The sequence below is a fragment of the Porites lutea genome, chromosome 9, assembly GCF_958299795.1.
Source record: "Porites lutea chromosome 9, jaPorLute2.1, whole genome shotgun sequence".
NCBI lineage: Eukaryota > Metazoa > Cnidaria > Anthozoa > Scleractinia > Poritidae > Porites > Porites lutea.
Genome location: NC_133209.1, coordinates 31,124,469 through 31,149,688, shown reverse-complemented (window position 1 = coordinate 31,149,688; position 25,220 = coordinate 31,124,469). Strand labels below are relative to the sequence as shown.

General features: G+C 38.8%; 3 protein-coding genes across 3 annotated transcripts; all 3 read right to left on the bottom strand.

Moving 5' to 3' along the window:
• Positions 1–3,119: 3,119 nt before the first annotated feature.
• On the bottom strand, positions 3,120–7,131 carry LOC140947798 (putative Ras-related protein Rab-33). The gene is made up of 2 exons (XM_073396994.1): positions 6,676–7,131; positions 3,120–3,812 (listed from the first exon to the last, which is right to left on the bottom strand). The coding sequence occupies exons 1-2, from the start codon at positions 6,877–6,879 to the stop codon at positions 3,288–3,290; spliced, it is 729 nt and encodes a 242-aa protein (XP_073253095.1). The 5' UTR covers positions 6,880–7,131; the 3' UTR covers positions 3,120–3,287.
• A 2,601-nt stretch (positions 7,132–9,732) lies between these two features.
• On the bottom strand, positions 9,733–11,037 carry LOC140948521 (alpha-1D adrenergic receptor-like). The gene has a single exon (XM_073397769.1). It carries the CDS (start codon positions 10,926–10,928, stop codon positions 9,807–9,809), a length of 1,122 nt encoding a protein of 373 aa, XP_073253870.1. The 5' UTR covers positions 10,929–11,037; the 3' UTR covers positions 9,733–9,806.
• A 2,537-nt stretch (positions 11,038–13,574) lies between these two features.
• LOC140947785 (uncharacterized) lies at positions 13,575–21,156 on the bottom strand. The gene is made up of 2 exons (XM_073396977.1): positions 20,511–21,156; positions 13,575–15,885 (listed from the first exon to the last, which is right to left on the bottom strand). The coding sequence occupies exons 1-2, from the start codon at positions 20,890–20,892 to the stop codon at positions 13,868–13,870; spliced, it is 2,400 nt and encodes a 799-aa protein (XP_073253078.1). The 5' UTR covers positions 20,893–21,156; the 3' UTR covers positions 13,575–13,867.
• Between the last annotated feature and the right edge of the window lie 4,064 nt (positions 21,157–25,220).

Below are 25,220 nucleotides of genomic sequence, written 5' to 3'. Positions count from 1 at the left end.
TCTTCCGCCTTTTTTATACCTCAACCACCTCACGTTTATGTACCACTTGTCGAGGAAGCATCACCGGAAAATCCTCACACACTTTTCTATGCCTTAATTAAAGAAATCCCTAATTTTTAAATTCCTTACCCCTGTCCTGAATAAGGTACCTCCTTTGGGCCGGTAGTCCATAATAACGAGTACCCTCCTGAGTAGCCTCCCCGCAGACGTCCTTTGGGGTTCGTTTGTCACGCATTCATTCAATGAATTCATTCAATGAATGTGTGACAAACGAACCCCAAAGGATGTTTGCAGGGAGGCTACCTCCTGTGTCCAGTTGTTCGAAGGCTAATTAGCGCTAACCCCGGGGTTAAATTTTAATCCGTGGTTCTTATTCTTTTGTTTAAACGCATTTTATCAGATAATTTTCTCTATTCCTTTTTGGACCGTCCCGCCCGTCGTCAAATTGTTGACAAAAAGAAGCAAACTGAATTTTCCTTTTAAGCTTTCATAAGTGATTTCAAATTTCGCTATCTTAACCCCGCTTTGAACAATCCAGCCGAGGCTGTAACCTTCCTTTTTGTTTGTCAGGCATTCCTTCCCAACGTTAAGAACGTTGATGAGGAGGGTTGTGTGATATGAGTGAAAGAAAAAATGATGATAATCACAGCCTGGGGAATGTAAAATGAGACCCCTGAGCCCACACCTGCTGTTTTTACTCTTTTTCCACAAAACCTTTATACCAATAACCTGTTCAAAGGCTCAATGAACTTGCCACTTTCTTGTATTGAGGAAGTTTACTAAATTTTAAATCAAAAAAGTGCTCAAACTCAATGAAATTGGAATCTATCATATATTTGTATAAGAGCTATTATTATTATTTCTTTACAGTGGTATCCAATTTAATGCTAAAAATTAAATCTTTAATGTATTACTTACTATTAACTTATAAAGTGCTATGTGCAATAATTCTGGAAGTATAAATATTTATATAAATTTAGTTCCTAACATCTTATATTGAAATTTTATGACAAAATTACTCCATAATCTATACTATAATAACTCAAACATTGTTATCAGGGCCTTGCTGAATTCAAATTTCGTTCTAATCCTGGGTTAACTTAACCCAGCTTTGAACAACCCGGCGCTGTACTACTGTAAGCATGTGAGATTTAGAATCACATTTTTTGCAAACTAATTCTTATGGATGGAGCTGGAAAGAAACTACTTATTTCTGTGTACAGATAACAAACAGTAAATGGCTAAAGAGTAAACAAAAACCTTAAAATGGAAACCTTGGTCACGCAGTTTAAATTTATGTTTGCTGTTTGGCATAAACATGATTCTAAATTTTTCTTATCATTTTAACTACTTATTTACTAAAATTCTTCAGGTTGAACTATATTGGTAAAGGATGCAATTCCAGTTCAAATTATAGCTGGCATCAAGCAAGCCATTAATAATCAAATTTACATGATCAACTCAGCTGACCATGATGGACGTGAATCTTGAAAACTATTATTGTTCCACCTAGAATAGCATTTTTGCTAATTGTGTGGACAAGACAACTGTCAATTGTTGCATGAAATTCATTAAAGATTGTTGTTGTTTTATGTTTTTTTGTTTTACACGCCAAGTCAAAGGCCAACCAATGCTCATGGAAAAGACTGGAATACCAGTATAGAGTATGAAATCTTGCATGAGTCTTGATGGACAACATCTAGTCCTCTTTTACTTTTGCATTTGGGAATGTTGTGTAAAAAAGGATTTCTAGTAAAAAGCTACTGCATGATAGAAGAATGATGTAGTGCTCTTAATCGATGCACAGGCACACCAAGATTGAATTATTATTATTCAATAATCAATAAGCTTGGGGTTCTTGTGACCAACAAGGGATACATCCACCCCTAAAAACCCAATCAAACTTAATCAGCTGTGCAGTATTCTGAAGTATGCTTAATGAAATGAGTATACACATCTGAAAGTCTAATGAGCAAGAGTGACTGATTTAGTGGAAGCATGAAAATTATATGTTTTGACTGATACAAAAAAAATCCCTTTATAACAGTTTTCTTTTAAACCACACTTCAAAGAGACTAAGAGTTACTGAATTTCCTCAGATAATAGCCAGGGGCAATTATTCTTTTTTTCACACCAAAAAAAGGCAATTATTCAAGGAAGGCAACTATTTGAAGGAGGCAATTATTTCAAATATTGCTCACTGGAAGTCATACCCTATATATTTTGTTTTATTATTCCATTGAATAAAAAAAAATAACCACATCAAATAAACTGAACATGGGCTTTTTAAGTGTTGCAAATTTGGTTCCTTGATTAATTTTCAATGTCAATATCCTTGATGTCAGAGCTTGAATCATCACTGATCAGTTTTGCTGCATCAGACTCCACTTCAGCTATGTTTGTTATCCTGCTTGTCAATTTTTAACTTGCCAGGGAGGGGATAAAAAAAAGGGAAGATGGCAAAAGGGGTTGGGGGCCATTTTAGATGGAAGTTATGATTTTAAATATTTCTGTCAAAGGGGGGCTATTATTAATTGTGAGGGAGGTGATTAATCGAGAGATGGTTATTTTTCGAGGAAATACTGTTCATTAAGTAAAAAAAATAACAGCACTCACCAGGACTTAAGCTTGTCTACTTTCTACCCCAATATTAACTGTCAGTTCCCACAAAATAGCAGTCTGGGCCCAGTTGTTTGAGGGACGATTAGTGCTTAACCTGGGTTTCTTTTCTTCTATTCAAAAGCATTTTCTTGGCATTTTCTAGCATTTTTAGAGCGTCCAATCATCAACTTATAGACAAAAAGTATTAAAGCTGAAATGCTTTTTAAGATTTCAAATCTCAATTCAAATCTCACTCTTACCCTGGGTTATCTTAATGCAGCATTAAACAACTCGGCCCAGTGTATCGGTATGATTCTTACGCTGTGAGATCTGACAGGATAGTCTTCCCATTTTGACAACAAAATACTCATAATATTATTGCCCTAAGCTGCTGTGTTACTACTGTAGATTAATTTCACTTCACCTGCAAAATAGCGAGAGAGTGGTACACAGTGCTTGTCCCTTAGGGTTTAGGGTTTAGGGTTAGGGTTAGGGTTAGGGTTAGGGTTAATTCTTAAAGGAATTTGTTATAAATTATTACCAAAAACATTAAGTTCTACACAGTAGATACTCATTTTCTCTCACTGTTAGTAACTAGTGATAGATACTTCCAAATACATTTAGACGTACTAACAACTATATATGCATCCTACTGCTCATCAATAAAAATTAAAATTTTGACAACTTCATGACGACTCACAACATTTCCTTTTCTGTCTCTCTTCATGTTTGAGTTTAATCCTCTTTGAGTTTCTTCCCTTTTTTGATCTTCTTGATGCTGACCTAGTGCTGTCACTGAAGGAATCAATGCTGGAATAATTTGTCGGCCGGTCCATGAAAGATGATCTTGACTTCAAAAGTTTATGTGAAAGAGTCAGAAAAATAGACTCAATAATCTCCAGTTCTTCATCATTTTTGGTTGAAATTTCCCACACTGGCATACTATGAAGATCAGCAAATTTTCTAGCTTGATTTGAACTGACTATTCTCTCATGAATAAGGTCACATTTGTTGCCAATCATAAGTTTTGGAACTTCTCCTTCGTCAGAGATTCCATAGTGATCATACTCTTGCAGCCAAGTTGCGAGTGCTCTAAAAGAACTTTCCCTTGTGATGTCATACATAAAGATTACAGCACTCACATTTCTATAGTAATGCACAACCATACTTTTGCGGAACCTTTCTTGACCAGCAGTATCCCAGATCTGCAGCTGTACATAGTAAAAATAAAATAATTTAGACATTAATTAATACTAAAAATTCATGTCCTAAATCTAACAAATCATAGTAAACAGTTCATCAGATACTATTAAGTTATGATTATGATTTTTCCAAGAAACTTTACCAAAAATGGATGTTAGGGTGCATTCCTTTGGGATGATTAGGATCAGTAATGTGAGATCACTTTAAATGCATCACGGTTCATCAACTGAACTGACAAATCTTTTCCCAGGGTAGATTCATCAGATCTTTTAATTTGCTATGAGCTGAGGGATGTTGGATAACTGATCCTGATCATCGAGATATCATTTGTTAATGATAATTAATTAACTAGTAAGGTTAGCTATTAGCATCAGGGATCTATGTTAACCAAAAGCGAAGCTCAAGCGGGTCATCTTTGTTCAGATGTGGACCGGAGACATAAGCTCTTACCCATCCCTCCCTCCCTCAGTTCTAGTTAGTTTATTGTACACACTTTGACTCTTTCATCCGTGCTAAATTCAATATATTTGCCCAAAATGTCATGTCTGTCATGATTACGTGGGTTGATTTTAGCTAATGGAATGCACACATAGAAACTATTATGGAATGGGTAATTTTGAAGGTGATAGCCAGGATGAATAATAAACTTCTCCTTAGCTTCATCCCTGGTCATTGGTTGCAGCCACAGATTGGTTGTGTTAACAACTGAAGGTCATTTATTATGAGAGAGAATGACTGGAGAGCTTTTTTTGGGCCAGAAAAAAATTGTCACATTAACAAGATTGCAGGGGTTTAAAATAAAAAATTAAGAAGCCAGTAGGATTGGCTTTATCAACAATATACTCAATATACTCCAACAAAAATCTTGGGAAAAAGCCTTTTATTATTCAACATTTGTAAACTTCCGTAATATTGATTGTTATTTTAATTTTCCACCTTATATTATTTTGTATCCGTCGCCATAATTTTTATGCCATCTTCAAAAAATTGTAATTGAGGAGGCCCAATTAACATAAGCTTTATAGTTTCCTTTAGGCCTCCTCGCCATTTCTTCCTACCTTTTTTTTGGCATCTTTTTGTAATTGTAATCATGTGGCAAATAAATAAATACAAATACAAGTCTGGGGATACTGGCTTCCCCAGGAAATTTTGAAGCCCTTCAATGCAATTCCAGCATTTTGGGCACTAAATTAAGAAGATAAATATTTTAAAATTGGGGCAAAAAGTATGTTCAAGTCAATCAAATTGAAAACTTAACTCAATGCAGTTCATTCCAAGCTTCCCATGCGGGGGGGAGGGGAAGGGGGGAGGAAGAAGCCAACTTAACTGGATAAAGTAGCTGCGCTGACACATTTCGTTGGTTTTCAGGGCTTATTGAAAGTTACTTGTCCAGCCGGGAGGGGAGGGTGGGGGGGTGGGGGGGCTGGTGGGGGGGCACTTGGGTATTTTTTGGATGGGTAGGTGCCGCCCGCGACTCCAAATTGGCACCCCATTCTAAAAAATACTTTCCCCTAAAACTGATACCCCTTCTAGAAATGGCACAATTTTTTAAACCCCGTTCTAGAATTCACCCTAAAACTGATACCCCATTCTAGAAATGGGCCAATTTTTTAATACTCCGTTCTAGAAAGTTTGTAAATTGAAATAGCCCTGTTGTTTTAAAAAGATATTTCTTTATTTGTTTGACTTATACATCAAATAAATGCTTCATTATAATCAGCAATAATTTTAAGCAGAAGACAAAGTCGTGATCCACAAGTTTTTATACCCTGTTCTAGAAAACGCCTCTGAAATGGATACCCCGTTCTAAATCAGGAGCTTTAAAATCATGACCCCTTGGGCGGCACATACCCGTATAGGTAATGCATAGGAGTACCCCCCCCCCCCCCCCAGGCTTGTCCAGCTTCTAAAATTCTCTGAAATATGTTATATTAACTGGTGCTCTTGTGGATATTGGCATTGCATGACAATGCATGGCACGAATTGCCACTTGTGTTTGGACAAATCCAGTAAATACAAAACCATGGCATGTCTGCCTGATAAACAAGCTGTTACAGCTGCAGGTTTAAATTTGGCTTTCAACACAAAGTCACTACTTGATTGGCATAATTTTGATCTTCCAAAGCTTATGCCAACAGAACACATTTCCACTGATACCTGCATCATAGTTGTTTATTATGTCAAAAAAATACTTATTACAGCTCAGCCAATCAGAAATTTGCAAACACCAGCCACCGCAGAAGAGAAAAATAGAGAGTTATTAAATATGAGGTATTCCTTTCCCTTCCTCACCAATCCCCTCTCCCATTTTCCCTCCTTAACCCTTCTATTCGACATCTGCTATGCAGGCTAAACCATGATGTCACCATTTTACATGTAGTTGGAAAAACCAGAAAGGCTGTCACCAGGGTTGCTTTTACTTATTTCTCTTTTACTACACGTATACAAAATCTTCAGGTACAAAATGAAAGTTTTTGGCATTTGGTTTGTTCAGTTATTGTTTCGAGGTAGGATTTCACCAGAGATAGGCAAATTTCTGTTGGATAGTGCCAGATGACCGACTGTTATTTGCAGCTCTGAATGAAATAACGCACTATAGGCACTTTATGTGCATAGTATCGTCTGGCTATTTTGGCTTTTCTCTATTTATATCTTACTGTACTATCTTTTGACCTTTTTGCGTGAGGTGTTATCAAATGAAATACGATTATTATTGAGCTTATGATACATTTGAAAATATTATTATTGTTAATTAGAAGTATAAATATTAGTCGTGATTTTATTTGAACAGCATGGAGCTGGGCGGCAAATTTCCCATAAGATAATATATCTCTTCAATTCATTAGGTTCTCTAAAAATGTACAGGCTTACCCGAATTTTGGTTCCGTTTAAATTCAGCCTTCTTTCACAGAAATCGACTCCTATGGTGGCCTCTGTCTGTTCTGGGAACTTTCCCGTGGCAAACCTGTGAGCTAAGCAAGTCTTGCCAACTCCGCTGTCGCCGATAATTATGATCTTGAAAACTTGTTCAGTTGCTTCACGTTCGCCATCGTCCTCTTCTTTATCATAAAACATGACAGAATCGATGATGCGAACTTTAAGATTTTAAGTTGAGAGAAATCGCAAAGCCCGTGTCAAGAATGCAGTTGGACGCTTGTCGAGGAGTTACAGCAAAAAATAAAGAAAATTTCCATCAACTATGTTCAAAATTGGCTTTTAAATGCTGATGGACGATAACGGAGAACTGGACAACCAAATTATGTAAAGTATAGACAATTTTTGTTGCATAAAAACATCTCCGAAGCCGCATAGACAGACATGGGGTATCGAATGTTACCATTTCCAAATATGGGGAATTAACCGCTGTCTCTATAAAAACTAATGTGGGCTCGGCAGAAGAGCATTTTTTCCCCCCAGGGGACAGAGGAACTCCCATAAGAAAGTCGGAAAAGAATTTAAAAAGTCCTAAAGGAGGCAAATCTGGACGAGGCTCAGGCTTTATTTCAACCCCTCGGCGTTCCGTCCTGAATCCCCTAAGTGAGACCAAAGACGACGAACATCCCGCATTTTCATGCGGGAAAACCACCTCCCCCCCCCCCACCCCCACCGCGGGAAAGAGAAGAAAGTGAGTTCGGATCGGAAGAAATTGAAAGTGTTCAAATGTCAGCCTTTTGGTTTATATTTGAACCAGGCTGGCTCTTAGTAGTGTGAACCAGGCTTTCTCTGTCAATTTTTACCCGTTTGAGTATTGCTAACCAGCCTGTTAGAGGATTGCTAGCCTGTTCACAGCTGTCAAACGCGTCATTATGGAAATAAAAACTGCGGGGGTGGGTGGGGGGAATTTATTGATAGCACATGCAAAGGGGGAGGGGAGGGGGAAATTAATACTGTCAAACCCCCTTGATACGGACTCTGAAGGAGCCACGAAAAGTGTCTGTATTAAGCGGATTTAGAAAAAATGTTAGGGGCTTTCTCTTCCCAGGGGCAATGCAAACTGTTCATAATAATGAGGTGTCCGTATTATAAGCGGGTGTCTGTAGAGCGGGGTTTGGCTGCTCTAGCTTGTTCCTCTATTTCCTTTTTAGAGATCGTCGAGCGCGCGTATGGAAATAAAAACCGCGGGGGAATTATTGACCGCAGGAGCAGGGGGGTTGGGTTGGGGAAAAGAGGATTGCATGCCGATCGACTGAAAGCACATTAAACTATTAGTGGCGGCGATGGTATCTGAGAATTTCAAAGTTGCTATAGCTGATTTATTGTAGAGTTATTACGTTTTCTTGGTCCGCTGTGAACTCAAAATGATAATTGCTTTTAGGTAGGATCACAGTTAGCCCCAGCTCCAAAGTTACGTAATCTTCGAAACACATATAAGGATTAAGGAGAAAAACGATTGTTCCTGTAATCTACGAATCGAATGTGAAGAGTCTTTTCATTAAATATCGGCTAACTATCACTTACGTTGGGTGTTTATTCTTTGCTGTGTGGTCCACGAGCCAATTTATGGTCATTTTATCGTTTTTATTGGAGCCGGTTTGTCTATTTCTCAATCTTCGTCCAAGGTTGAGAAACCTGTGTTAAGACGTCTATATAATATTCATGGCAAGTTTTTTTTTAATCGAATCAAGAAAGGATATGGGATTTTCCATTATCCTCTTGCGACTGGGAAATAGTTAATCTGCAATAAGTTGCGTTATTTCTTTCATAACCAAGAACTTATTGCTTACCTTTCAAGATAAATAAAAGTTTGGTTTGTTTTTCATCAATAAAATAAAAAATAATTAGTAGTATGGGCTCCTGCTAATAACTACAGGTAAGAAAAAAAAAACTGGAGAAAATAAAAATGAAAAAAAAAATGCTATCAAAAAGAATAGGAAGCAACAAGAGAAATATGGTATTTCATCGAGTCATTTTTTGCTCTTTTCTGGCATATAGTCATGTCAGGATACTCCTGGACATGTTTACAGTGCAAAATGTATTGTTTATGCTCTTTATGTTATCACTATTGCCTGCGGGGGCAGGTTTTCTTGTATTCTGCTACAAATTGGTCCCGGCTCAAAACACTTCTAGAAGACTTTAGGACTCCAGGGAATCCGCAGATGTTTCGTTAAGCCCACATTGAACTCAAAATGATTGCTTTTACGTAACGACCGCAAGCTGAGCCGGAGCATCGGCATTGTTACGTAACCTTCGACATATAAGGATTTGTATGGGCAATCATGGCTACTGTTCCTGTAACCTACGGATGTGAAGGTTCTATTCATATCGGCTAACCATCAATTACCCTGGTCTCGGCTCAAAAGACTTCAGGTCTACTTCAGGACCTCAGAAAAACCGGAGGTGTTAATTTGCGAAAAATTGTTAAATTGTTTCCGTGACATGTTTATTTCTCTTGAAAATGCAGTAATTTGTGTTTACTTGGCAGCCTTTTTTTTTTTTTTTTTCACTTTTCAACCCACATTCAATTATTGAAGTTAATCGATAATACAGTTTTACTTTGGCCTAAATGATGATGGTGGTGGTGGTAGTGGTGGTGGTGATTATGATAACGATGACGACGACTATTATTAATGAGGAGATAATGTGGGTAATGATGATGATGATGATGATGATGATGATTATGATAATGATGATGATGATGATTATAATCATGATGATGATGATGATGATGATGATGATGTTTATGATAATGATAATGATGATGATTATAATCATGATGATGATGATGACGATGATGATGATGCCCGGCAGTTTATGAACAAATTGAGAAACGATTTTAAAAGCGCGGTTTTAACCCCGTTTTCAAGAACGCCTTCTTGAGCCTTTCTTGGTGTTGCACGTAGTATAAAAGTTAATGACAGACATTTACAAACAGAAAAGGATTACAATCACTGATGCTCACTGAGTTTTAAAAAAACTTGCCTGATTATTTTAAACCCGGCCGTCTCTGCATCTCGTACAATGATTGTCTTAATGTTAGTTATTGAGACAACTGTTATCGTTTCTTATTTAACAAAAAATTTCTCCCGTAATTTTTTCCTAGTAGACACTAAAGCATGTCGAAATTGTTTATATTTCCACGTGTAAATGACAGGATTCAAGCAACTGTTTGCATATCCTATCCACAAGCCGATTAAGGCTCCTGTTTGATTTATCTTTTTACTCATTATGATGTCCAACATCAACATAAAACAAAACGGTGTCCAACAAAGAAAATAGACGCCAATAACGATAAGAAAACTCTTTGCAGTTTGAATGTCCGATGCCCGCGGAAATTGATTCTGGTTAGTCCACTTGCGATTTTTTCTCGACGATCGCATTTTTCTACTAGACAAATAGCGCTTTGTCGCCGTATCCTCGATTTCTAGTACGTTTGAGATGACAGTACTAAAATCATCAACTGGACGTTCTTTTTGTTCCGAATATTCGCTTGTTTCCACTCGGCTCCGTAGGGAATGTTGTACATTTATTCTCCGAATGTGTGATCGGGTGATTCGAAAAATCCTCCAATACAACAATACCATGACAGCCAAAGCGAGACAGTACGATAAACCAAGAACTGCGACGGCAAAAATTAACGCATTTTTTGATCCCGACCAGTCCTTTTCGAGATCGCAATTGTCTATATTTGGAATAAAACAGTAATATGAGCTGATTCCAAACTTGGGTGGTAAAGCACAGAGCATTGAATAAAACCAAACAAATAAGCATGCAGCACTGGCTTTTTTCGGTGTTATGACTTGCAAGTATCTAAATGGCTTAGCGATTGCAAACCAGCGGTCCACAGAAAGTAGAAGCAAGTTCATGATACTACAGATACAGAACAAAAAATTGGCAAAGCCGATAAACTCTTTGAAGGAGGTTCCAAAACGAAAATGGCCATTGATTACAGTGTCTAAGGAGGCTGGAATTACCGTCAAAGAAACCAAAAGATCGGCTAACGCTAGATTCAACACAAACCAGTTTGATTCTTTGCGACGAAGTTCCTTTGTGAGCAAAATTACGAATATGACAAGCAAATTTCCAGACAGTGCCAATAAATTGATGAAAATGAGGGAGAACGATGACAAAACTAGTTCCGTTAAGGTCCAATTTTTTATGATTATTCCGCACTCACTCCGGCACATTGTTCTTCACACGACTTCAGGTTTGTTGAGTGTTTGGAAGATCAATACAGATCGTTATGCAAGATTCAATAAAGTTTAAAATGCAGTTTACATATCACAGTATCGTCCATTGCAGATGTTAAGTTTAGTTAATTTGAAAAGGCATGTTAATTGCAGTTGCCTTGGAAACGTGAATTTATTTTTTGCCAATTAAACTATCAAACACCGGTGGTATATTGGTTGGAGTTCCTCGTTGGAGTTCCTCGCGAGTAATTACAAATTACAAAAATGCAAATTGATTGCATGGACGTGCATCCCATTTAGCAATACTTCATTTTCTATGTAATTTAAAATTTCAAAACGAAAAGGTTGAAGAAAATCATAGGTGACAAACCGAGGTGTCAGTTAATTCGCAAACCTAAGTTGCTATTGAACCTTCTTTTGATTGCCGTCCGTATCAAAGCGGCACACCTGCTAAGAACGGTGAAAATTTTTTTAATTGAGGGATTTGGAGTTTTTCACGTAAAGGCAAAAATTTTTGCCGAAAGGGTGAATCCGCAAGTTGTTCGCAAGACCCATAAATTTCAGATATGTATGTTCCGCCAGGGGGTCTTAAAACCTGAAGGACTGCAAGCTAAACCAATTCGTGAGTTGGCTTCAAAAATCCAAATTAAATCGTTCAGCGTCTAGAAATTAGACAAAACTGAAAAGGTATAAATTTTAATGTTGAAAAAGCGGTAATTGAATAAAATGAGAAAATGACCGGAAGCCTCGCAGCTAAATGACGTCAGGGGCCCATGGGCTCCTGATGAGGTGAAATCCCTGGGTGTTACTTGCCGGATCTGCAAGCTGTGTTTTTTAGACAAATTTTATCCTTTCTTACTTGATCATTGTTTAATTATCGCCCTCCTCGATTTGCGTTGCTTCTTGCGGATTAGTACAAAAATGTATTTTTTCCGCATTTACCGCCAAAACACCGGAACAGCTAGAAATATGTCAAATGTCACTGTCAACAACAGTCCTATTCAGGACTATTGTACGTTCACGCAGACAATCATGGCAACCCGACTTATGAAATGACACAAAGGGTTAAACGTTTCACAGAAAAAAAAAAAAAATTTGAAAAATATTTTACAGATTACAGTTTCTAGCGTTTGTGATTTACATTTTACCTATCGTCAGTTATTTGGGTTGTTGCGGGGGTGTTCCAAAGTGTTCCGAGTAAGAAAGAAACTCTTGGCTCAGATCCATCGGCTAATTCCTAGGAACAGGAAAATGAAGACGGGAACTGTTGCATGTAACATCGTTTGAAGTTAGCACATCGGTTTTCGTAAAATTCTTCAAATCATACGAATTTCAAGCCGAATCCAAAAATTTCAGCTCTTTGCGTCTGAAGCCTGGTCGTGAGTTTGGTTTTCTGTAATTCGCTCGAAATTCTTCTTGTTAGACTCGGCGCTATTGGTCGCCTTCCTGTCACCATTACACATTTGTGGGAAACTGCCCACCTACCCCTCCCCCAAGCTAACATTAACACTTATTTCTCACTTAGGGCAAAATGTTGGTTCAGGGGAAGGGTAGGTGGGCAGTTTCTCAGAACGTATAATAACTCGAAAATAGTAAGGGGAATAGACCTTATTCACGATACCCTCCATCTTTGAACGCGGATAAAAGCAATGTCACGTAGTTTCTCAAAGGGCAAACAAGTGATGAAAATCTGCCAATACAAGAAATCGCGGTCGAGTTTGTTTATTCTAGACAAGAGAAAAGGAAGAACTTTTTATCTTAAGGACATATGGCAAATTTTACGGGTGAAGGTGATCATTTTTACTTTCTTGGGTAAAGTAGCAACCGTAGACGTGAACTGTACTTTTGCAAGATTAAACTTGACCGCTATTTCCCTTACTGGCAAATTTTGTCGCTTGTTTGCCCCCTAAAATACCACGTGATATTGATCCTAAAGTGCGTGCAAAGATGGCGGATATCAAGTCAGGCCTTGATTTCCTTGATATCTGAAAAACAAAGTTGTTTGTTTCTTTTATTTCCATTCTCTGGATTACACTTGAGGAGTTTGATTAAAATAAAAATAAAAATATAAATGCTCCAAACTTTTTCTTGAAAAAGCTAAATATCATTTCCCCAAATACATATTTATGTACTAAAAAATTAATAAATTCATCTCAACCCTAAATATTTCTGTTCACTATTTACAGTTAACAATTGAAATCACCATGTAAACTTGGCAATTCCGGGCAACGTTTGCTTTGTCAACGTTTCCATGTACGTTCGCTTTAAGGCAAATTTACAGCAGAAGAATTTTTGCTATAAACACTCGCGTTAATGAACAACTACTGCTAGCAGTTCGTAAACAAATGCTGCTCTCAATCGCAGATAAGTATTTGCTGGATTTTTAGAGAGTACTAATAAAGTCTTAAAATTTATCAGTGTCAGGAGCCGGCTCCTCTCAGCGTGTACCAAAGTCGACGAATTTCTCAGTTCTCTCGGTAAACAGGATCAGGTCGACCCTTAAGAGTTTGACTCCGAGATAATCATATGTCACTTATATTTTACAAACAATTAATTTGAAGGAGTCGGATAAACCCGACAGAGGTTGAAAAAACGCGAAATTAACTTTATTAGTCAGGGGCGGATCTAGGGGGAGGGTGCAGGGGGTGAGCACCCCCCCCCCCCCCTGAAATGACCTGCGGTTTTCTAATACAACTGGTATTCTGCAAAAAAAAAAAACTATGTGGTTTATTGGTGTTGAAGTAGAGCAAGAGACGAGTGCACCCCCTCCTAAAAAAAATCCTGGATCCGCCCCTGTTAGTTAAGCTTTCCGCTGCCGACACCGCAGCTTAAAGGTTTTTGATAATGTGCAACAGGGTAGAACTAACTTTGTTGACCATGTTATCCGCGGTCGAACAAAAGTCCCGTTGTTTCATGATAACTCGGCTGTCACTTGATTAGATAATTCCAATAAATGTCAGGCTATCGTTGACGCCGTCTTCAGTTATCTTCTTGTACACACCCAGTGACTTGCTCTCACTTTCAACCACAGTCTCCCTGTAACTGTCCTCTGTTTCTGATCCTGATGACGTCATTTCTTCAATGCAGATATGTTCGTTGCTGACGTCTTCATGTTTATAGCCGTGTTTTGGATTGGAAACGGCTGTAAACTGTTTCTGAATTACACTATTGACGCCATTGCATTTGCAGTTTTCGACTCTGTTATTTATCTTACTGGTATCATAACATACAGGGGAGGTGCATTCCTTTCTATCTGGTGAAATATTTATGTTTTGCTTCCGAAAGAGCGGTCGTGGTGAGCTTTCAGGCTGTTTCCGCGAGGGGCAACTGGGCGGAGTCCTTTTAATGGGCATTGCTGGATGTTTCCCTGGGGTAAAATGCTTTCCTTTAGGGGGGATTGTAACACGCACGCCGGGACTCGGAGGTGATATATACCCGTTAGTTCTCCTAGCCAAAAGCAGCTGCAGCGGAGATTCGAAATAAGGCCCAGCTATCGTTGCGCGATGGGAAATCGAACGATTTACCGGCCTGAACGTCCTGGGCTCGGTGAAAGACTTGCTTCGCATCACCGGAGGATGAACACGTCCTTGCGATTTTTCTTTTAAGCGAGGAGTACTGGATGGCGAGAGATGATTTCTAGGGGTATTTGGAGGTGACAATGAGCTGCCTTTCCTCTGGGGTACTTCATTTTTCATCGAATTGTTGCGTGCAAGAGTTTGCTGTTGAGGCATGCCAGGAATAGGCCTGGCAATTCCCATATTCCTCGAAATTTGCCTTGAAACATGGATTGTCTGCCTGGCCGGTATATTTCGAATAATGTCTCCGTAATTCATACTCGTGCGCCTGTTCAATGTCGCGTAAGGGCCGCTTTCAGTAGAAATCTGCCGCGCGGCTTTAGTGCTCGGAGCAGAGAATGAGTTACTTCGCAAGAAAGGTGCGGGTGTAATGGGACGTCTTTCCGCGGCGACGAAAGATTTGCTTCGTGCAAGCTGCCTAGGATTAGGGACATCATTTTTTATTTGGCTTTCACCGCAGTTCTGCAGCTCCTGTTTAAAAGTTCTCAACGGTAAGGAGGGGCTTCCTGCAGGAGCTGATAAAGTTCGTTGGTGTCGGAACCCTACACCTCTCAAAAGAGTAGGTGACACGTCCTCTTGGACTGCGAGAGGCGCGGTTTTCTGGGTAGGCTTGCTTTGAGGGGGAGGGAAGGGTTCTTTTGGCGTCTGCTCCTCTTTCACTTCCTCGATGTCTGAATTTGGAAACGACTTTCCTTTAATAAAACAGGATAATTGTTCAAGCACGCCCTTTTTCTGCTTTTTAACCTTTTTGGTAGAGGTTTCACTGGCGCCGCTTTCGCTCGTAGTTTCACTGGGAGTCTTGTTCGCTTTGTCGTCTTTACTAGGGAGCTCGAGTTTGGCGGACTTTTCATCCATTTGATCTATCGCACGTTTCAACCTCTCACTATCAACTAAATCTTTTCTGTCAGCTTTTTCCGTCTCCTTCCCGGCTCTATTTGCCTTGCTATTCTCTTTTCCTTTGACCCTCTTCTTTGCTGCCTTATCAGTTTTAGCAGTCTTCCTTTTGGAGGTAGCCTCGCACGTGGCAGAATTCGAGTCCTTGCAAATGGAATCTTTCGCGTCATTTTTCTTGTCATTTTCCTGTTTTTCCTTTGTAGAGTCTGCAGTTTTCTCAGGCGGACTCTCTGTGTAAACAAAGTATCCATTCCCTGTGTGATAAATCCGCCGTTCTTTAATGAGAATCCCCAAGCAGTCGTGAATCACGTTCATTTTGGGCATGTGAACGTACTGATAGGTTTTTGCCAGATATTCTGCAATCGACTCCTGTGTCGCGACCAGCTGCATTCCATTCAGCGCCGCGATGGTTTCCACTAATGACTTTGTTAATGGCAGAAATGGTGCTTGCTGAATAATCTCCATACCGACAGAACTGACCAAACCTGCAGGCAATAATGTATGAAAGAGTCAGACCTTTTTTTTTCCATTGAGGAGAATAATTTTGACTCATTTAGCTCTAATATATGCATAGTAAAAATAAAGTTAATTGCACCTTGTCTCTTTACTAATCATTTATTTTATTCTCAGGACCTGTGCTTTTGATAAAGCAAAGGTGTTTTAAGGACAAATAAGATACTGGTCACAAGTAAAGTTTAAGGCCGCCAAGGATTGAATTGAAGGGGCTGTGTTGCGGCAGTTAAGATTATTTCGTTTAGATTTATCGATCACCAGTTTCCCAGGAAACGTTGGTGACGACTGAAATTACTCTTTAACTAACAACATCACAGATTAGGAGCCACCATTATAGCCTGTTCCAGGCTCCGACATGATGGTGGACCCGGTGAAAAGTCGTTCAGTAAAAAGAAATGCGAAAAACGCGCGGGGGCTGGGGAGAGACAGGGCGGCTCTCTCCCATTTTTCCCGCCGCCACCGTCCCCTTTCCCAAGTCGTGCGCGTCTTATTTTCGCTTTGCTCGTTTTAATACGTTCCCACTATACCATCTGAGAGCCTGGCACAGGCTACCACCATTATGGCTCTTGGAAGCACTGATCAAATCAGGAATATGTCCGAATGGTATCATTCAAATTCACAAAAAAATAACTGACTTAGCAAACAAACAAACAAAAATCTGCAGAGATCAACTCAGTGTAAAAGGCTGCCCACTGAATTTTTAAACACATTTCGACAATCCATTTTATCATGAGTCCCTCTTTAATTTTGTTCCATCCGTGCCTCCATTTGTGTTTGCTATGCTGACTTAATGTTCCTTCATTAGTTTTAAGCGGTTATATTTTATAATTTTTTTATATGTTTTAGGCAATTCCACGTTCCGGCATTTCTAACACTGAGCTGAATTTTACTAAATTACATGAGATAGCGGTCAGCGATGATGATGATGATAATGATGATGTGTTTTGAACTTTTGAAGCTGGCTGGTTTAGTGTTATTTGTTGTCTTTCTGTGTGTTTAAATAATTTAGTTTTTCGTGTAAGAGTTCGTGTTGGTGTTCAAAAAGGCACTTAAAAAATGTTATCTTGCTCAATATTGACTTGTGTGCGTGTTTGTCAGTGCGTGCGTGCGTGTTTGTGTTTTAATGAATAACAAAGCTATAATAGAATAAAGTCAATCTTGTTAAAGGGCCATAATTAGTTTTGCTATAATGTGCCCTTCTACATTCTACATTTTTTTCTTGATAACATTGTGTACACGTAATTTAAACAACCTTGTGCTAATTAATATTGTACCACTGATGTATTATCCGATAGGATGGAGTAAAAAATAAAGTACAAAAATACAAATACACAGCTCCTTTAAAAGCCGCTAATATAAAACAACTTTATAGCGCTAACAACCCTATTTTTGGTAACATTATTGTAACCATCGCACCATGTAAGGGAATGCAAGCCAGTCCTGTATTCAGGGACCGGTTCCTCGAAAGATGGTTAAGTTTAACCCAGGATTAAGCCACATTTTAAGCAAGGTTTTCTTGTCTAAGAACATGTTACTCGAGCTTACAAAATACTTTTGTGTCTTTACTCCGAGATTCAGTGATGATAGCATAGAATTTTACGCTAGATAATGCATAGGAAGGTAAATAAAAAAACACAAAATTTTTAATCCTGGATTAGCTCTAATCGGCCTTTCAGGAACCGGGGCCTGGATTCCACGTCGCGGATTCCGAGGATTCCAGGTTCTGGATTCTGGATCCATTGTCTGTGGAACTTGAATTCCTACGTTAGTAGCCAATTCACGCTGTTTCAAAATTCATCGCTCTAACTTATTCCTTGGCGTTCAATTTGTCAAATGTTGGTGAATTTTAGTTTCTGGAGCTGAATTCTAAAGGACTGCCTCGGCTCATCTAAGTTTCAAAAACGAATTTAGAGCTATGATAGAAAATCGTGAAGAAACAAAACGTGAAATTAGGCAGTTTTACGTCGTGGTTGTGCAACGACGAGAAACAAATGTGCAAAAAAAGTGTGATGAACGTGCAAAGTTATTGTCAGCTTGCTTTTTTGCCGTTCTCGCGGCCGTCGTAGTTGCTTAAGCTTCCTAATTGTAAGCAGGCAGGGTGGTGTAGTTGGCAGAAAAAAATTGAACTCAGAGGTTAACAGGATTTGTATTTGCTGAAATATACAATAAGGAAGTGACCCCTCTTGCTAAGTTAAGAACCTTTTGAATAACCTAAATTTCTTACATTCTCTCTTGGGTAAAACGGAATCTATATAGGTTGTTCATTTCTTTGCCAATATAAACTTGAAGGTGATTTATATATCTCAACGCTGGAAAATAAATATGTGTTCAAACAAGAGGTTACGATAAAACTGATTTGTATTTTTAATAGAGCTCTCAGTTCAAGTGTTTCTTGCAAAAGTAATTTTCACTGTTCGTGTCATTCGGCGTTTCTATCCTACTTTTGCTTAAAAAATCTGTGTTCCGGACGGCCCTTTTTCAAGAAAGAACTAAGTAAAAATGACGACAGTAATAAAATAATGTCACATATGCATCTCGGAATTAGCCACTTGGGAAAACTAAAATGATATTTGAACAGTTCAGTCGCATTTCAATATTCGTTCGGAAAATGTTAACAATGTTTGAACTTCGTTCTAAAGATCCTTTCAGTGCATCCGAAAGTTAACCCTATCGAAATAATAACACAAATTAAAAAATCAAAGAATAATCAAAACAAAGAAAGAGGGAAAATCAGATTACAGAAAAGAGTAGGAAATCAAAGACCTCATTTCCCGTTTTTTTCAATTTATCTTTATCGTTATCACTATTGCATCAGACATGCTATAATGATTTTTTTCTCCGACTGTGTCTCTCTGCTTTACGGTGTTCCTACAGGTGATAGTTTACTTAATGCTGTTTTTGTTCCAGTTGAAAACGCAATTTCTTTTTTATAAAACAAAAGGGTCCGCCCGTGCCTTCTCACCGAGCTAAAAATTATCAAATCACATCTGTTTAACGTTTTTTAGAGTCTTGATCCTCTTAATATGAAAAATCTCGTTGATAGCCTCGGCGTAAGAAGAAGCACGTTGTCAATGGAATATAGAACCAATGAAACTTATGTCAAGAAATCATCAAAACTAATTTGAAATGCAAGTCATGTTCGAAGGAATAAGCAATGACGCAGCGGATTTTTTCTTTGTACTTTTTTGAAAAGATTTGTGTACTCAATAGGAAGGGAATGTTATAGTTTACATCCCTTGTGCGAAAACAACAAGATTGGGTTGACAGAAAAAGCCATGTTAAGCCTTCGAGAAAGCGATTTGAAAAGCACATCCGGTACTTAAGCTGCTTTTTTCAAGTTGAATAGCTTGCAGTTCTCTCCTTATAACAAAGCTACCTCTAGACTTCACTAAGGCAATTCATTATAATCCAAGAGTAATAAAAAAAACCAGGAAAAAGAACAACTCTGTTGCGTGTTATCCAAAACTCACAAAGCAAAAAAACAAACAAAAAGTGATTGTATGAAGTCGTGTGGGTCTATTGTTGCAGGGATTGGTGGCTGCCTTTTGGAACTGGTTATCACAGCAAGGGAACGTTTTAAACGGTTTATTCTCTGCCGCTTTTAAAAAATAAAAGATATCAACAAAAGACAGATCACAATAAACAAAATAACTATAATTTTGTCCTTAGGGGATGATGCTATGTTGAGCAAATGGACACAAGATCTAGCCCGCGAATGTTGCACTTGTTAAAAGTACGCCTGTAGTTTCGCATATAGCGCTTTTTTCAGTTCTTTTAAGTCCTATCTGGTTAGATTTATAGGACATAAAACATTATCTACTAATTGAGGCAAGGCTATTCATTATCATCCAACCCTGACCTTTGACAATCTGTTTTAATGGAAAATTCAAATTAGGGAAATAAAAGTAAACTTGCATCAAATACTTAGGATTAACTCTGGATCATGTTTGAATGTTTCTTGTGTTGGTCTTTTATTAAATCATTTTGTAATAAAAAAGTTGAAATGTTAGAGACGATACAAAAGTTCCCACGCGCATATCAATCGATCAGTCACTCGAATTCGTCTGGGTATGCCGGTAGTTGAATATTGATTTAAGAGTTTTCTAGAGCAGAGAAAATTCTGGTCTTTGCTGCTGAAGGCTGGCTGTAGAAAACTGGCCTCTGTTCTGTTTTGCCAATAGCATGTATGGCGTCATATAAAATACACCTGTCTGAAAAATCAACTTGTTTACCGAAAACCAAAACTATAAAACAGCCTTCGATCGTATCCAGAAAGCATGTGGTTATTTTTAAAATTCAAGGTTGTAAACGTTGCGAATTCGATGGAGCAGCGAGTCATTCTTGCGAGGGACTTCAAGAGTTGAAATGATTTTGGGCACCACAGTCAAATCACACATGAAACCGCGAGATTGTCTCTACGTCATAAAGGGAAATTGTGTTAAGGGTTTTTGATTCAAATAATCTCATTTGGAAGACCAGACTTCCAGCACTGACTGACCTCGATACTTCGATATACTTATTATGAAACCCTTATCTCGGCGATCACAAAATCTAAAGAGACTACCGTTCAACTATTGCGAGTAATAATTGAGCTTACCTATATCTTTGATGATAAAATTATCGGGACTGCGTAAAAAGTGTCGCCTCCATGCTTCCTTGATGACTTCAACATCTTCATTCGGTCCTTTGATCAACAATGTAAAAGGAAAAACCCAACCTTTCAGCCGAATCTCGTCTAAACTTTCCGTCAACCTTGTTAGCATCGTCGATCGATTTGCTTCCTTAAACGCATCGAACAACTCGAGCCCAGAGAGTTGGTGCGGCAGTTTAGAATTTTCCTTCTCGCAGTTTTCATCTTGGGTAAGGTTTTTGACCTGCACCGCTGTTGAAGTCGGTCTAAATACGACTGCCAAAACATTGTTAAGAACAATAGAACATTTCGGCGCCCTATCCCGTATAGATTTCCCGATCGAACTCATCCCATAGAGAAAATACTCGAATGTGCAAGTTGTCGGTTCGCGTTTCTCAGTAGATGATGTTCGAATTGAACCACAGCGACCTTGTTAGTTTTATAATTCGCGTTCGGTTGGTGGTTTACTCGATCCATCAATAAGAGCCCACGATGGAGCAAACAAATGCAAATTTTACAACAATGAACGCAGCGAAGAAGAACATGTTTTCCGGTCACAAAAGCTTGCCGACTGATTAGGGCATGAATATATTCATCATCAGATTTTCGTTGCGATATGCGATCGGCGACGAAAGGGACTTAATTCCGGCCAAACGGTCAAGTGGCCTGGCCCATGATCAAATTAATTTATCATTTAATAAAATATTATTTTCTTTTTTTTAATTTTTTGAATGCTTGAAAGTGCCAGTGAAGTGTTCAGTTTGCTATCTCACATGGAAAGTCTAACTCTTAGTTGTCGCAGTTTTCAGTTTACTGGGACATCTTTTTTCTTTCTTTTCTATCTGTTTAATTAAAGACTACATATGAAAAAATAAAAATAAAAAATAAAAAAACGCTAACAGGTAGTTCAAAAGGTCTACTGTAAAATGACTTTGTAAACTCCCACAAAATCCTCATTGTGGAAAAGAGCACACTGTCTGTACAATTAAATAAAGTTCTAACTTCTATGGTATGTTATTTCAAAAGAAGAAGAAGAAGAAGAAGAAGAAGAAAAAACAGAGTCGAGTTCGACTATCTTGAACGGGCTGTGAACGATCGCCTATTCACAGGTGCTATCCCACTACTGTTTGACGCGGGAGCTTTTGCCTGCTGTGTTTCCACCCTGGGCCGGTTCGCTCCTCTTTAACCAACCTGGAGAACTCAGATTCCTCCGTGTTCCCCATATTGACGCCAAACTTAGCGCGGACACCCGATCTACATAGGACAACCGCCCCCAGGAATCCCACCCTCAAGCCGTTCAGAGACCCCAGCCTCCAAGTAGCTGGATTACAGGCGTGCGCCACTACGCCCGGCTGATCAAATCAGGGGAAAATTAACCTACTGTTTTGTCTTTTTGCCTCGCTTCGATGTGACCGGAACTGAAACTAAGCATCACACTTCCGGTACACATAAAAATAAAATGGCGGACAAAGCCATGAGGAAATATTCAATTTCCAACTGAATTTCTTTATCATTTTCAGATCAAAATGTACAAGTGGGAGATTATTTATTTATCCCGTGAACTGGGGCGAAAATTATGATGTTATTATCAAGATAAATCGCTGTTCTATTATCCAATGACCTGATAAGAGATCGAGGCGAAGTTGGACGACTTCGACAGTAGCCAAACATAATATTTGCCGGGTTAATTTCAATTGAAAGTGTGAAATGAAAGTTTAATGGTCTTCAATTTCGCCGCTACAAGGGGAGGTACGTTTATCTCAACAAGGCCTTCAAACTGCACGAGCATCGAACGAGGCATACAATCCTGGAGAAAAGCTCCTGGTCACATCATTGGGACAGTAGTGTAATATTCATATTTTTCTGTCATTTCTCGGTTCCCTTCTAGACAGTGAACCATTTTCGAAGTTTTCTTGCAGTTCTTCCTTCCCCCACCATATACAAAGTTGAAACTCGGAAAAAAATTCTGGATACACGCATCCAACATTGTTTGTGGGGTGAGGGGAGGGGTTGGACCTAAGTGAATTGGAAAACGCCTCAGAAACACAAAGGTGTCCCAAGACTTAAGTCCATGATTGTAGCTTGAAAAATAGTTGGGTTTTGTACGTGAAAACGATAATAAACAATTACTGGATGAAGGTTTTGTGATATCCAGAATAATCAATGTCGAGGTAAGTGTTAGCAGCCGAGCCGAGAGGCCGTAGCCTGCGTACAGACGCACCCCCCCCCCCAATCCCCTCTCCCCGATTTTATCTGAAGGGAGAGGGACGTCTGTACACAGGCTAAAGGCTGAGTCTGATAACGCTTACCAAGAACTTAACTTTTCCGGATATCACTGAAGCCGAATCTAATAGTTGTTTAATGAAACAATGTTGACAAACACATCGCATGGAACAGAGTTTGACATTGCTCTCGGGAATCATGCATTGTGTGCAACCTACAGATTAGCCAGTTATCTGCTAGCAGATAACTAACTAATCTGTAATTTGCCCTGATTTCCAAAATTAACCATAGGCTCTTCGCCAATGAGGAGACAGCTAGTGAGTACCATATTAAAGAGCTGAAAGTTTGCAGCCATGGTTGTCACCCTTACATCTACGGACTTATTTTTTCGGATTATTATCGATTGATTTAGGGTTAAAATAGTCACTGATAGTTGAGAGTGATAAGTGCCTAAGTCGCAAGTTCGGGTGGAAAATCTTTATTTTCAATGCAGGGGAAAGTTTTACGCATTCCGGTTATCCGGCAGCTACATGGTAACGCACCAAGGACAATCCTCGGACGATCAGTCTCTGACCCTGCAGTGTTAGCAAATGTTGTGTTATGTTTTCTATTGTTTTGTTTTTGTTGCTTGATGTCTCCTACTTACTTCAGTCTAGGTTGTATAACTTTTGTAGACAAATTTTATTTATAAAACAGAAAAGCTCAAAACAGCATAGCCTAGTAAAAGCTTTTAAATAAACAACATTGATTCTCAGTGTCGTCGACAGGAAGTAATCTGCACGCGAGCGCCGATCTGGATCTCTGAACCACTTATGTTCCCTCAACTGTTGAACTTTACACAAGTCAAAGCAACGCCAGAGAAAAAACAACTTGAAAGAGACTGAAAATTCTTTTTTTTAATCAGTCTGAACATACTTGGGGATGCTTTCAAAATCTTTCACTGTTTTGTTTTATAGAGCGTTTGAAGGGTCTTTCTATAACTTCATGTAACAGACTCTCTCGCTTCCTCACTGTCTCGTTTTTATTATTTCTTTTAATCAAAGAGTCTTTTTCAGTCTCGAGGGTCTCGTAATTCAAAAATTAAAAAGTCTGGGGCACGCAAGGGAAATGACTAGTCTCGCCGTCTCGGAAAGTTTCTGCAACAGAGAGGTCACGTTGTCAGTTCTCTACAGAGGCCAGTGCTGGTAACAGTATACAATGCAGAACGCACTTGCAAAAATATTGTTTTGATTATCAATCAGTAAGTCCGCGACTCGATAATAGTGGGTTGATCTGGTGAAGGTAAACTTGATTATTTCATCTAAAGCCTTCGAGGACATTTTACAAAACGATGACCTTTAGCAATTCTAAACACTGAGAACCTCTAAGTGGAAAGTGCTTGTGAGTAGCTTCCAAAGGAATGATTAGGGGCACCCAACGACGATATGGTTCAAAACCACTCAACATAGCATTGTTGAACGTATTTTAGTATTTAAACGGTAGCTATAGGCATATTTTTATCCCCTAAAAATTTTTCATCTGTTCGGATTTCCTAGCTGAAAGTCTAGTGATCCGAAAATTATAGGGATCAAAACTTACGTTACCTTTTCGAAAATTTAAGCCAGGAAAAGGTTCCCGAAAATTCTATGTGGCCTCTTTTAGGGTAAAAATCCGTTAAAAACGCGTAATTATACCATTTTGAAGATGTTCGAAAATCCTAGGAGAGGCAGGCAAGCAAGAAATTTTACAAGAAATGTTCCGAAAATTCTAGATCTCAAATCGTCTTCCGAACAGATATTTTCCGAAAATTGCCGTTGGGTGCCCCTGAATGATCATACTTCAGCGAGGAGGCTAATAGCTGCTAATAAATAAAAACAGTACCTAATAGACTCAATACCTTTTATTTTTACTGAATTCTGTCGACATCGGAACATTGCAGATCCTTCTTGTACTGCTTTTTATTACGTAAAGGTTCGGTTATCAACCGCGATAGTATTGTTGGGTCATAACTGAAAGTACGCCAGAATGTTAGGCATAAAAAGGACGCGCAGAATCGGTACTGAATTGTGACAGCAGAGTAGGCGCTTTTTATAACCATTTAAACCTTATATTAGATAGCACAGTGGAAACGGATTTGGATTACGGCTGAAAAGAAGGGTCAATGTTAGTGATTAATCTTGTAAAGACACATGACATTCCTGTATGATCTGGGAGGGTTTAAGGGTCTTATCCCGTTCGGTGCTCAGCAAAGCAGAAACTGTGGTAATGTAAAATTGATCGTAGACAATTTCTATCATTTAGAGTAAAGGACAAAATTACAGCGTTCTTTAAAAAGTGCAAGAAGCACCAAAGGAGAAGTTATTAGAAACCGTTATTCTTACTTGACATGACCTACAGATTGACTCAACAATTACACGATAATAGCTTTCAATTTCTTGGTCGGCCTACAAAAACATGGTCAAAATGCAAAGCCAA

Excerpts from the sequence above, each read along its gene's own strand:
- LOC140947798 (XM_073396994.1), bottom strand. The coding sequence starts at position 6,879 with ATGTTTTATGATAAAGAAGAGGACGATGGCGAACGTGAAGCAACTGAA. Across the intron at positions 3,813-6,675 it reads TAAACGGAACCAAAATTCGG|CTGCAGATCTGGGATACTGC; the intron begins GTAAGCCTGTAC and ends TACTATGTACAG.
- LOC140948521 (XM_073397769.1), bottom strand. The coding sequence starts at position 10,928 with ATGTGCCGGAGTGAGTGCGGAATAATCATAAAAAATTGGACCTTAACG.
- LOC140947785 (XM_073396977.1), bottom strand. The coding sequence starts at position 20,892 with ATGAGTTCGATCGGGAAATCTATACGGGATAGGGCGCCGAAATGTTCT. Across the intron at positions 15,886-20,510 it reads TTTTATCATCAAAGATATAG|GTTTGGTCAGTTCTGTCGGT; the intron begins GTAAGCTCAATT and ends TATTGCCTGCAG.